Here is an 11,370-nt window from a genome sequence, read left to right as displayed (position 1 = left end):
TTTAGTAACACCTTTATTTATATAATTATAGACATCTTACAGCAGGCGCTTCAAATTTCAAAAGTGTAGTTCATTTACATTCCGAATCGTTTCACCTTAGTAAATAAAATATCAGTGCATTGAGAAGTATTTTTTATATAAAAGTGAGAATTATCAAATACGGATTTAGAAACATTTGTGTTCCCCCACCCACCGCAATATTGACAATAGTTAACTAACTGCCAGATTCATCAAAGACCCGTTTTGCGAGTCTTTAATAGCGATTCATAAGGAATCGCTATTACAGACTCGCAAAACGGGATTCATGTAGGAATCGCAAAATAAAATGCGATTCCTACACATTCCTTATTTGCGATTAGCAAATTGCTAATCGCAAATAAGGAATAACTCCCCATTCATTCCTATGGGCCTAAGGCCCATAGGAATGAATGGGGAGTTATTCCTTATTTGGAAATAGCAATTTGCTAATCGCAAATAAGGATGCGATTTCAAGGGTGCTAGGGGTGTCCAAAGGACACCCTGTAGCACCCCTGAAATGTAATCTACATTGGTGTTGCGCACACACATGTCCAAAGGACATGTGTGTGTGCAATATGCAACTCAGAGAAATGCATTTAAAAGCATTTTTCTAAGTTTTCGCTATTTACCACGAGGTTTGACCTCGCAGTAAATAGCGGCCCGAAACTGCGAATTCGCAATTTATAAATGGTTAATGAATTGCATTTAAGGAATCTCAAATAGAGATTCCTTAAATGTAATTCCTCGCAATTTAGCGAAATCGCATTTACCGATTTTTGCATTTGGGATGATGAATCCCAAATGCAAAAATTGCGCTCGCAAAGGGCCAGATTCTCAGAATCTGGCCCTTTGCGAGCGCAATTCAGCTTCATGAATCTGGCTGTAAGACACTAGGGCCAGATGTAGGTAAATGAGATTTACCGATTTTTAATTACCGAATTTTACCGATTCGGTAATTAAAAATCGGTAAATCTGAGGGGTGGATATGTAGGAACATCCAGATGTTCCTTTTACCGAATCGGTAAATACCGATTCTGACAAGGGTGCAGGGGGTGTCACTTTGACACCCTCTAGCACCCCCAAAAAAGGTTCGGGGGCCATGTGGCAGGCATACCTGCCCTAAGGGCAGGTCTGCCTGTCATATGGCACAGGTGTGCATGCACACATGTGCATGCAAACCAGAATCGGTATTTTACCATCAAATAGTATTTGATGGTAAAATACCGATTCTGTAATGCTTGTGGGACTCAGAAGAGTCCCACCTACATATCAATTTTACCGAATCGGAAAAAATACCGATTCGGTATTTTACAGAATCGGTAAATTTACCGATCGGTAAATTTACCGATTCTGTAAAATACAGGGCCCTACATCTCAAATTGCATTTACCGGTCGGTCGGTAAATGCCTACCTACATCTGGCCCTAAGTTGTTATGAGCAGTCTTTGCGTGAACGGGGTTGCTAGTATACATGAACATTATATTTATTAAATCAAAGACAGGAGAAGGCTTTTCACAGCGCATATCCTGAAGTCATGTATTTCAAGGCACTAGTTAATATATGTGATAATGAAGAGAAAGTACAATTAACCAACTCAGACGGTAGACGAATTAAGTCAAAATTTGCAAATTCTTTTGTCCGCTTGTAACCTTCAGTCCTTATGTTTGAAACTGGGTCCTATGTAAAGCGCTCTGACACCTTCGGGTAAAGTTCGCGTTATATAAAATCGCACAAATAAATAAATAAATAAAGTCTCGCGTGGCGTCCCCTGCACATCACTGTGTTTAGACGCACGCGCAGTGTAAACTCTTACGTCTGTTGGTTTCTTGCACGTCCTTTGAGTACGCACGCGCTCGACGCTCTCTTTCACGCAGGCGCAGGGCGTTCCTTCGCGGTTATAGTTGTAGTGAATTCTTTTTGCTGTTCTGCGCACGCGTGGTGAGAACCTTGTAGATTGTTGTCGTCTGTACTTGTTTCGATTGTGGCGTATTGGACGGCGATGGCGACGTTGGGGGAGTTGGAGGGTCTGCAGCAAGCGGCGGTAGCCGCAACCGTACCCCAGCAGGAGCTGCCACCGCGGTCTCTCACGCCGCTAGCAGATTTGGGGAGCCCGGATGGACTGGTGGTAACAGAAGACGATAGCATGGACGCGGAGCCCATGCGAATTGAAGAGGCACCCATTGAACAGACAGCGGGGCTCTCGCCGCCTCAAGGCGACATGCACGAGGAGGAACCTCCCGCCGAACCTGGGGGACGGGACCCCGAAGTGACTGTGGAGATAGGAGAGACCTATCTGTGTCGGCGGAGCGACGACACTTGGCGTAAGGGAGACCAGTTTCTAACTAGCTCGCTACTGTGTGTAAAGACTATTGCATGACACACATCCCATCCTCAAAAGTCGTTCGCAGTGGCCTGCACAATGCGTGAAACGGATACCTTGGATCTGAGCACGACCTTGTAACTGCCCCCACATAACACTGATGAGCACTGGTCGGGCATTATTTTCTCTTCCGAAGGGCCCACAGCATTTATCGCATAGAGTCTGACACTGCCCACCTGCATACATTTTACATGTAACCTGCGTTTATCGGCGATTGATTGACCTAGTCTCTGACTGTTCTCCTTTAATTCCTTAGAAGACATTGTGCGCCACTCCAATCAACAACACTCACTCCAAACGGCTAACCTCACTCAAAACCAGTGTACACCAATATACCCCTCCACTCTACCCCACTCCAGTCTACTTCGGTTACCCACCCCAACCAATCCCACACCACTCCAATTCACCCCCTTCAGTCGACCTGCTTCAATCTGACCCTCTCTCACCCAATCTACCCCCTCCACTCTACCCTACTTCAGTCCACTCCAATCTACGCAACTATCTGATGTTCTCCTCCCAATCAACCCCACTCAAATCTACCCTACTCAGCTCCAGTACACCCCAGTCTGTCTCAATCCACTCCAATATACCCCTATTCAAACTCACTCCACTCTACCCAACTCCAGTCCAATCTACACGGCTCCAAACTCCACTGGAATCTATCCAACTGCTCTAAAATCTACCCCACTGTGTCACAATCTACCCCTCACTACTCTCCTCCAATCTACCTGACTCCACACTCACACTTCATTCTACCCAGATCCACACGTCAAATCTACCCCACTCCAATCCCACTACAGTCTACCCTACTCCTCTCAAATCTACCTCACTCTACTGTGATCTAAGTCACCCCACTCATATCCATCACTCTCCACTCCACTTAAATCAGCCCTCTTCAGTTCACCCTACTCTCATTCACCCAGTCTACTCCAGTCCAGCCTAATTCACCCCAATCTATCTCACTCCACTCTACCCCAATTTAATTCACACCACCCCAATCTTGACTCCTAATGTATCCAAATCTACACCACTCCAATCTACCCCAATCTAGCACACTTCACTCCACATGAGAGCTACTTACTAGCAGCTGGAGAGCTACTCGGAGAAGCCTGCACTGAAGTATCTGATATAGATAACCATCAGCATTTGCTATTTATGTTTTACCACATGTTTGTGTTGCTTGGAGTGGCAATGAAGTCTGGTTGCCTTTCAAAGAGTTGTTTAGACCCATAGGAATATATGCAGGTGGCCTTACTCTTGCTTCTTGAATTGATTCAAATGCTACTTAAGAACCCAGGTATTTTTAGTCCTGTATACTAGAAGTGTTGTAACTGATCCAAAGCTAAGATAAAAATGTTGACCATATAAATGCAAGTTCCTTGAGTCACTGTAGTTTAAAAACAAGTGGTTCATGGCACATACAGCCTAGCACATTGGGTGTACCCTATGGATGTCACTCTGTACACATATCAAGTGATATTGGGTCTTGCTGCCTTTAAGCTCAGGCTAGCGCTACAAATGGGGGAAGTGAACATGAAAGCCATAGTACGTATATAAAGAGTCAAGTATAGAATTTTGCAGCCGTGGCACAGCTTTACTGCTGCCGAGTTCTCCATGATGCAAATCTGCTTCATGTAAACATAAAACGTGAGTCCTAGCACTGCCTAAATCCAATCCAACGGCATTCATAGCATATGCACTTTACAGATGCCACTCTAAAAGTTTAGTTCTAGAGGTGGGTCGGTTTAGTGCCATAACCTCCTTACCTAGTGCAGCAGATAGGCATGTCCTACTTTTAGCTCTTTGGGGTTCCTCAGCATCACTGATGACCACAGTTCTTATCCATACCAGTCCAAACACAAGTCACTTAAATTTACAAAGATTTATAAACTGAGAAGACGATAAGAGCGAAAGGAACTCTCACCACAAGTTCATAGCCTAACTCAACGTATGCTATGTAGTTCTTTGTGTTGTAACTCCATTTTCTTTTCATCCCTTAGATTCAGCGGAAGTGATCCAGTCAAGACTGAACGAACAGGAAGGCCGGGAGGAGTTCTATGTACATTATGTTGGATGTAAGCATTGCTCAATTTTTTAAACAAACTATTTGTGGATGTATATTCAGGGTATAAGCATACATTATTAAGTACTGGGCATTGAATAAATCACGTTTTTCCAGTTTACACCCATTCTATAATTAAGACGAACCCGATCATTGTACTCAGGTTGTCCACATTCAGTGACCTACACATTATCAGGGTCATCCGTGGTTGCCAGGACCTATCCCAATCCCACCCATTCCCTCCCCAACTAACCCCCCTCCCACCATATCCGGGTGTCAATAAACTCTCAGCCGTTCCGTCTCCTCTCCATGATAAGGACCACTCTCAATCCAGCATGATCGGAATATGCCTACCTGAACTCGTCAGTTCCTTCTCAGTGCCTATTATTCTCAGCCTTCCTCCCTCAGGGTGTGGTGCGCTGTCTTTCGCTTTGGGACAGTGGCTGATCTGATCTGATCTGTCTAAGTCCAGTAGCATTACCTCCCAATCCTGTGCCATGGGAGTTTTCCGCCTCCCACCCTCCTCCTCTTTTCCAAGGGCAATACATTCTGGTCGACCCCACCTTACTACCTCTGCCTGCCATGTCTCCACCCTGGGCGCCCTTGGGGATTTCCACCTCATCGTAATCGTCCTGATCGCCAAGAGGAGGGCGAAATCTACAAATCTTAGTTTGGTTTTCAACGGTTTGGGACGTGGGCGGGCTCCCACTGAGCAATATAAGGCGTTCTCCTTCACCTGTATCTGTGAGACCTCCCTTATTGTTTGGCATACCTCCTTCCAATAACTGCCCAACTGTGGACATGTCCAAAGCATATGTAGGATGCCTGCCTCATCTGCCCTGCATCGCGGGCAATGATGGGGGGCATTGGGAAACATCAGGTGAATTCTCTCCGGGGTGAGATACGCCCTATGGAGTATCATTGCTTGGATGAATTTAAATTTCACATTCCGGGAGACCTTTTTTTTGGGGTGTTCCAGGACCATCCGCCTAGTTGCGTCAGTAATTTCCTCTCCACTTTCTTGTGACCAGATCTCTCGTAATGTGGTAAGGGATAGTGCCGCATGAGTTCTAATCCCCGTGTACAGCCAGCGGACTAAGTGACCTCCCGCCCCCATGTAGTGGATCAGGTGTACTAGCTCATGCTGTTGTGGCTTAATGCGTTGTGTAGCCCATGTCGTCCTGATAAAGTGGGACACAGTGGCATGCAATAGGTAGTGTCTGTTCGAGGTCCCGGTCACCTGCACAAAAGTACGGTGATCAAGCATTAGGTCATCTCCGAAGAAACTACCCACTCCCTAAACTCCGCTCTCCGTCCAGTGTCTAAGGGTATTTTTGGTGAGTTTTCCCTGTGGTGTCGGGATGCCCAATAAGGGATGTTATCTGCATCGTTCAAAACAGACTACGTGTAGGCCAGCGTCTTCCTCCAACAGAGGAGCGCAGTGCATAGTAATGGGTGGCACCGTCCTGGTATCTTACTTTTGGGTAGCAGTAGAGTATGTAATCCGCCTCTGTCTAACTGGTCCGTTGTCCATCCGATCTCATGAAGGTTCCTTCCAGCCAGCCAATAAGCCAGTCATTGGAGTTGACTGACGTAATAATACCCTCGAAAATCGGGGGCACCCAGGCCCACCAGAGAGGTACCGAGTTGTAATTTTCGCAGACTAATCCACCGTCTACCCGACCCCCATATAAGAGTGGTCAGTAAAGTGTTTATTGTCGTAAAAATGCGGTTTGAGAGACATAGGTAAATTCACGAAGTGGTACAGTAAGCGGGGTAGCATCACCATTTTTGCTATTGCAATGCGGCCCATGACCGACAAAGGCAGCAAGGTCCAGAATCCAATACTGCCACGGAGGCCTGCGATGGTTTTAGAGATATTGCCATCTAGCTGGTCCTCCGATATCCTGTATATACGGACCCCCAAGTACTTAAAGCTGGACTGAGTTACCGGGATCATATAGGTGCCGAATGGTATAGAGGGCGGATGTGATGCCTCCCAGAAGTAGAATCCCACAGATTTTTCTGGATTTATAGCCAAATCGTTGCAGGGCCTCAAACATAAAGGGCCAAGAAAGTGAATCAAACGCTTGTTTGAGATATAACTCAATGCATCCCGCCTGTTGTAGTTCCGTCGGTGCTGCTGCCATTAATGCGTGCAGGCATCTCGTGTTTAGGGAGGTACTGCGCCCGGGACGGAATCCGCACTGGTCTTGATGTATGAGCGTGGTCAGATGGGGTTGGATTCGCAGAGCAATAGCTTTGCTCAGTATTTTGTATTCTGTGGACAGCATCAATAAGGGCCTATAATTTGTCAGTTCCGAAATGTCCCTGCCCGGTTTAGGTATGGAGGTCACTAATGCCTGCATTGTTGATTATGGCAGATGACCCTCGTCGAAAGCTATCTTATATATCTTTTCCAGGATTGGTACTAATGTGTCTGCATAAGTGGAGTAGAACTCCACTGTGGGCCTGTCCATGCCTGGTGTCTTATTTCTGTTTAAGTTCTAAATCGCAGCGCGCATTTCATGTTGAGTGATAGGTCCCTCAATCGATTTCTGCGCGTCTGCTGTTAATAGGGGGAAGGGGAGATCCCTCATAAAGTCAGTTATTTGCGTTGGGTCTTCCCTCTTGGTGCGCTCATACAGTGTCTTCAAGTGATCATGAAATGCCATGTTGATGTCAGATTGCGTGCTCACTAGGGTGCCTGCCCGGTTACGGACCTGGGTAATGATCGGGGTTTCAGGCCTATCTCGCACCAAGCGGGCTAGCAGAGCGCCCGAGCGATCCGCCTCTGTGTGTTGCCTCTGTAAATAAGCTTTGCAGTCAATGACGTGCAGCGTTTCCAGCGTCTCTGCATGTAAGATGTGTTGTTCCTATAGGGCCTGGTTTTTTTCGGGGTCCTCGACTTCCTCCCGTTCCTTCACCGTTAATCGGTTTCTACCTCACATAATTTTCGGTATATCTCCTGTCGGGCGCCAACCAACTGCCCTATCGCAGCTCCACGCATTACCACCTTCATCGCATCCCAAACCACCAAGTTGGAGGAAGCAGATCCCCAGTTAACCTCTCAGTAGTGTGTCAGGGTTTCTAACAGGGACGCCCTAAACGGCCCGTCTTCTAAGAGTTGTGGGTTGAGTCTCCATGTAGGGACTGGAGTCGGGACTCTACCCCAGGAAATGAGGCACTTCAGGGGCCTGTGGTCCGAAAAAGTCTTTGCTAGATATTCCGGGGCATTTATCCGTGTAACCAGTGTGCGGGAGCATAGGAATCGGTCAATGCGTGTGTGTAGGCCGTGTACCAGGGAGTAGAAGGAATATTCCTTGTGCGTTGGATGTGATGTTCTCCAAACATCGCTCAGTCCCCAGCCCTCAGCCCATGTTTGAAAAATGTCCGATAGCTTTGCAGCGCTAGTGACCTGTAGGGGTGGGTGTGATCTATCCAAGTCCAAGTCTAGCACAGCGTTCCAGTCCCCTCCTAGCACCCAGGGTATATCAGCCCAAGTGGACAGTGCCCGCCCAACTCTCTGTAGGAACGATTCTTGGTCATAATTCGGGGCGTATATACTGCCCAGGACAATCAGTCTGCCATCCAGGGTACCTTTTATTAGAATGTACCTGCCCTGGTCATCAACTTTCCGTTCTATTTCCACGAATGGCGTCCAGTGTCTTACCCAGATAGTGGCCCCCCTGGAAAAGGCAGAGTACGACGTGGAGTGTATGGCCCCTCTCCACTTCCTCTTTAACTTCTGTGCCTCAGTGGCTGTGAGGTGTGATTCCTGCAGAAAGGCAATTTGTGTCTGTTGTCTAAGGAGGTATGAGTGGACTCTGTGTCTTTTCTGCACTGCCCCCAGCCCACGCACATTCCAGGTAAGGACTCTGTATACTTCAGACTGCTCAGCCATAGTCGTCTTGTAGTGGAAGTAATTCTGGAAGTGGTCGTAAATTAGGAGTACTGGAGAGCAGAACCCAGGAAAGTACACCTCTAAATACATTTAACATAAACAAAACTAACTTGGCGCAGCAGTTGAACAAAGCTGGGCCCAACATTAACAATTGGAACATAAAAACCCAAAGTCTTGTGCATTTGCCAGTGGGGGGTGGCCTAGCACACGTTTATGCATTTCGTTGTCAATTCCGGGCTCTACCGGCTCAACGGTGGCCCAGCCGGTCCATGTGTCGCATAAGAAGAAATCAATGTAGTGTTTAAACAGTATCTGTGGGGCTATCAGTAAACTTCCTCAGGCACTGCCCAGGGACACCAACTGTTCTGAAAGCGTGGCTTGCACTGGGGAAAGGGTCGGTGCCATACTCCACAGTTACATTCTACCATTCTCATACATAATTTTCAGAGATAAGAGGCAGATTCCAAATATACAAATTGCATCAGTAAAGGTTATCGTACAGTGTCTATAACAGAGCTATCGGCACCGGTCTCCATCTGCCAACTCAAGTGTCTATTAGATCGTCCGCAGCTCTAGGTGTAATGGTAGGGAAGAGCAGCACACTGTTCTCCGAGTCAGAGCGTGTCGTGTTGTCCTCAGAATCTGTGGTTATTTTTGCAGAGTCTTCCCTGAAGGTGCCGGCGATCGAGAGGGCCACCAGTTGGTCTTTCTTCTGCCGGTCCCGCGACGGTCCTCGCCGAGCGTTCCCTTTCCCTGATCCAGAAGATGGGTGGCGGCCTCCCCTGGAGCCCTTCCCGGGCGCCCCCCTTCCAGCTCCCTGGGATGCCTCCTGATCACTGTCCAGCCCCATCACCTCCAGCCACTCTTCAGCGTCATCTGGACTTTCAAAGAAGTGAGATTTCCTTCCATGAATAATTTTGAGGCAGGGTGGGAAGAGTAATGCGTATTTCAACTGTGTGCCCCTCCGCTTCTTTTTCACTTCCAAGTAAGAGGCCCGCTGTTTTTGTACCGTGTTCGTGTAATCGGGATATAGTGACACCCTCTGGTTCTCAAAGTGAATGACAGATTTCTCCCGGGCTTTTCTTAAAAGTACGTCTCTGTCCCGGTAATTAAGGATACGGACTATGAGCGGGCGCGGAGGGCGGCCCGGCTTGGGTAATCCGGTCGGGAACCTGTGCGCCCTCTCCACGCAGAAGTATGGGGAAAGCCCTTCCGACGTCACGTGATCTCGAAACCACTGCTCCATGAACTCCGCGGCTTGTGATCCCTCGCATTTTTCTGGCAGGCCGATCACCCATACATTATTGCGTCGGTTACGCCCTTCCGCGTCTTCGACCCTTTCCATCAGTGCAGTGACCTGGCCCTGTATGTCTCTGATGGATGTACTGTGGTCTGCCACCGTGGGCTCAAGGTCCTCGAGCACTAGTCCATGGTCTTTGACCATGTCCGCTAACTTGCCGTGATCAGCTTTTAGGAGGGATAAGTTAGTCGTGAGGGCCTCCAATTGCTGCTCCATGGCGTGTCGCGAGTCCCGGATTTCCTGGAGTATGAGGTCCAGCTTATCTGTTTGAGTCCCCGGCGTTGTCTGTTCGGCAGTGCCTGCTCCGCTGCTGCTCGTGCTATTCCCCACCTGCGGGCAGGGCCCTGTCTGCTCCCCCGGGCCTCCGCAAGCTTCGGGCCTTTCCGCACCATGTTGTTCCAGGCCCGGGGCACTCACCCCGTATGTGCGCTTCGGCCGTAAGGGTGTCACAGTTCAGGCAGCAGGCCGTACTCCCTCGCCTCGTCCCTCCAGGCGATGTCGTGCAGGGGTGTGTGTGAAAAAAGGGAGCCAAGAGTCAGGCACCCATGGCGCAGGTCAGACTCCTCCCTGGGGGTTCGAGCCGTCACCCCAGTAGTTTCTTGCCCTCGTCGGGCCTCCGCCCAGCAGGACCTCACACCACTGCAGAGCAGGCCCCTCCTAGCCTCTAGGCCGGGAAGGTGTGGAAGGGCAATTGTTCGGAGCTCCTCACTACAGCCTTTGCGCGTGGCTGGCGTCCAATGCCCTCGAAGATCCCACCGGGTCCCGCCGTGCAGCTTCTCCCCCCGCCGGCCCCTCCGTCTCTCAGCAGAGCTGTCCAGTAAGTAAGAATGGGGGGAGGGGGGGGGGGAGGAGGGGGGGGACCAAAGAAATCCTCCGCTTACGAGGGGTCCGGCTGCGGCCCCGGGGCGCCACCCGGGCCGACAGCTCCAAAATGGCGTCGCCGGTCGTTACCGGCGTCAGGCGGGCCGGGCCTCGGATCGTAGCGCCACGCTCCGTCTGCACCAAGCAGCTCCCGCTTTCCCTATGTCCAGCAATGTCCGGGAGGGCCCCGGCGATCCTCCACAGCCGCCCACAGGTCGCAAGCCTGGCCCCCCACAGGTCCGATGTCGCCTGTCGAGCGGGCCCCGGAATCCTGGTCCCGCTGCCGGATCGCTGCAGCACTCCACCTCCTGGCTCCTGAGGCCTACCTCGGAAGTCTTGGCGGCCTCGAAATCAGGCCGTTTCGCCGCCACACCACGCTTGAGGCTCCGTTTTTCGGGCCGTAGCTCCCTGGGCCGGACTTTTCCTCCCATCCACCCGTACTGGGTCCGGAATGTCACCCACAGCTCTATTTTTACCCGGATAAGGCCCAGCCGGGCTTGGAGCTCTAGTGAGAGCCGTCCGCCATCGTGGCTGTTCGGCCACGCCCCCTGCTCAATTTCTGATGTTAAATGTGTGTAAGGTATGGAATTCTTTTCAGTAATCAGCTGGTTGTGTCCTCCCAGTCTACTGCTCTCTAGTAAGATGCTAATTAACTAGTGACTGCTGGCATTCGTGTTTTGTGCGTAAGCATACTTGCTTTAGTGCTCGCATGCCTAAAACATTTCATTTCAAAGAATGGTGTATTTTCATCATAGTTGAAGCAAGTTGGGTCTAAGGATCAGAAGGAATAGCTGGGCATTACATAAGAGTGCTTTTTTTTTTTTTAATAATCTGTGTTGTATTTC

At 49.4% G+C, this 11,370-nt stretch overlaps 1 protein-coding gene across 2 annotated transcripts in view; it reads left to right on the top strand.

Annotated features, from left to right (window-relative positions):
• Positions 1-1,922: 1,922 nt before the first annotated feature.
• Positions 1,923-11,370, top strand: part of KAT8 (lysine acetyltransferase 8) — a 346,163-nt gene continuing 336,715 nt past the window's right edge. Inside the window, exons 1-2 of one of the 2 annotated variants that reach the window (XM_086932009.1) lie at positions 1,923-2,339; positions 4,399-4,473. In XM_086932009.1, the coding sequence (XP_086788135.1) occupies positions 2,018-2,339; positions 4,399-4,473 (397 nt within the window). In that variant the 5' untranslated portion in view covers positions 1,923-2,017. The remainder of the gene's footprint in view (positions 2,340-4,398; positions 4,474-11,370) is intronic. The other variant, XM_086932010.1, reaches the window with a different exon arrangement.

The sequence above is a fragment of the Lissotriton vulgaris genome, chromosome 7, assembly GCF_964263255.1.
Source record: "Lissotriton vulgaris chromosome 7, aLisVul1.2, whole genome shotgun sequence".
Taxonomy (NCBI): domain Eukaryota; kingdom Metazoa; phylum Chordata; class Amphibia; order Caudata; family Salamandridae; genus Lissotriton; species Lissotriton vulgaris.
The sequence above is the reverse complement of the archived record's forward strand: the minus strand, read 5'-3'. Positions and strand labels throughout refer to the sequence as shown.